At 51.2% G+C, this 1,817-nt stretch overlaps 1 protein-coding gene across 1 annotated transcript in view; it reads right to left on the reverse strand.

The window, feature by feature from the left end:
• The window catches only part of P4HTM (prolyl 4-hydroxylase, transmembrane (endoplasmic reticulum)), a 24,271-nt gene that overhangs the window by 14,990 nt on the left and 7,464 nt on the right, over positions 1-1,817 (reverse strand). Inside the window, exon 4 of the mRNA XM_011981137.1 lies at positions 1,627-1,708. Coding sequence (XP_011836527.1) covers positions 1,627-1,708 — 82 coding nt within the window. The remainder of the gene's footprint in view (positions 1-1,626; positions 1,709-1,817) is intronic.

Raw genomic sequence — 1,817 nt, forward strand, 5'->3', positions numbered from 1 at the left:
TTGACTCACTGCAACCTCTGCCTCCTGGGTTCAAGTAATTCTCATGCGTCAGCCTCCCGAACAGCTGGGATACAGGTGTCCGCCACGACACCCGGCTAATTTTTGTATTTTTAGTAGAGATGAGGTTTCACCATGTTGGTCAGGCTGGCCTTGAATTCCTGACCTGAAGTGATCCGCCTGCCTCAGCCTCCCAAAGTGCTGGGATTATAGGCATGAGTCACCATGCCCAGCCCTGTCAGGTATTTTATGTTGGCAAAAAAGAAAAAAGAAAAAAAATCTCCCTTACTTGTTTGCAATCACATATCACCATCTGAAACACCAATGTATATATTTTTTTGTCTGTTTCCTCTTCATTTGAATGTCAGCTTCAGGGTTTTGTTTCATTGTTTATATTTAGTTCAATGCTGTGTTCCCAGCACCTAAAATAGTGCCTGGCACAGATTTCAACTTTATTCAATAGTAACAGTAATAACAACCACCACCTTTGGATGCCCCTCCCACAACAGGACTGACAGCATAATCTATTTCCCTATAAACAGCATGCATATGACATCATTCTGACAGGTCTAGGCATAATCCCCAACCAGGACTCTCTGCTTGGAGGTAATGACATGTGCTCAAATGTTCTACTTTGGCCCCAGCTCCTAACCCATTCCATCCCCCCGCAGTCAGGAATGGCCCTGGGTTTGCAAATATGTTTGTCACGGAGGCCAGGTACCCAGGGCTGGGCTGTACAAACACCCTGGACAAGGTCCATGGGACTAGGGGTCTCCATCTTGTTGACACTGGTGGCCTTTGAAGGACTCTGGGGTCTTCACAGCTCTCACTGTGGCTTTGCTGCGCAGGCCTTAGAGGCAGGCTATGTGGGTTCTAATCCTAGCTTCACCACTAAAGTAACCGTGTCAGCCTGGCCAAGCCACAGCAGCTCTCTGTGCCTAACTTTCTCCCCCACTGGTCTGAGGGTAGGATCTACACCCACATCACAGAGGGGTTGCAGGAATTAAATGAAATAATCATACGAAGGCAAGCACATAACGAGCTCAGAAACAATGAGCTATGTTGTGGCTCCAAGTGAAGTCACCCTAGAAGGCTTTGCCCATGATGGCTGAACAAAGACTTCACGGTAAGAAGAATCTCAGAGCGCTGGCAGCAAAAGCTGAGCCTCTGACTGGTGCTCCGGTGGAGGAGGCTGGCGGGGGGCACCAGTTTATCTACATTTGGACAGCCTGCTTCTCATCAGACCACAAGGCCCACTTGGGCAGTGGGATTTTCCCCAGAGGTCCTGAGGTCGGCAGAAAGCTGGTTATCAGTCTCCCACCTTCCCCCTGGTTCTAGAAGGTGACAATTAATGGTGGCACGGAAGACAGCTGCAATGAAATGTTTAGACACCAGCCTCAGGCTCACTCTGCCAGCCCTATGATGGAATAATGGACTGCAGGGAGTAGGGATAAGAGAGAGTGTTACCCTATTGCGAGGACGGGGAAGGTCCTTCACTTTGGTAATCCTCTGGAAGGGCTGCTTTGAAGCAGCCATTTTCAAAATAGAGGTCACGTGGTCACAATGAGCCTCAAGGTGGCCACCAAACCGCAGACCCTGGCCCTTCCCAGGAGTATCTGGCGGACTTACCGAAGAGCAGCGGCTTGAGGCTGAGGGTTCGGATGAAGTGATCCCTGTCGGTGACCAGCTGGACCTTACGTTCGTGCCCCACCTAAGGGAAAGGCGCACAGCGGGCAGCTGGGTCGCCAGACCGCGCTGCCCAAGAAGGGCCAAGTCACCCCGGCCCGGAGCGCGACAGCAGACGCGTGAGTGGGAGCGCG

The sequence above is a fragment of the Mandrillus leucophaeus genome, unplaced genomic scaffold (genome assembly GCF_000951045.1).
Source record: "Mandrillus leucophaeus isolate KB7577 unplaced genomic scaffold, Mleu.le_1.0 Scaffold22, whole genome shotgun sequence".
In the NCBI taxonomy this organism is placed as follows: domain Eukaryota; kingdom Metazoa; phylum Chordata; class Mammalia; order Primates; family Cercopithecidae; genus Mandrillus; species Mandrillus leucophaeus.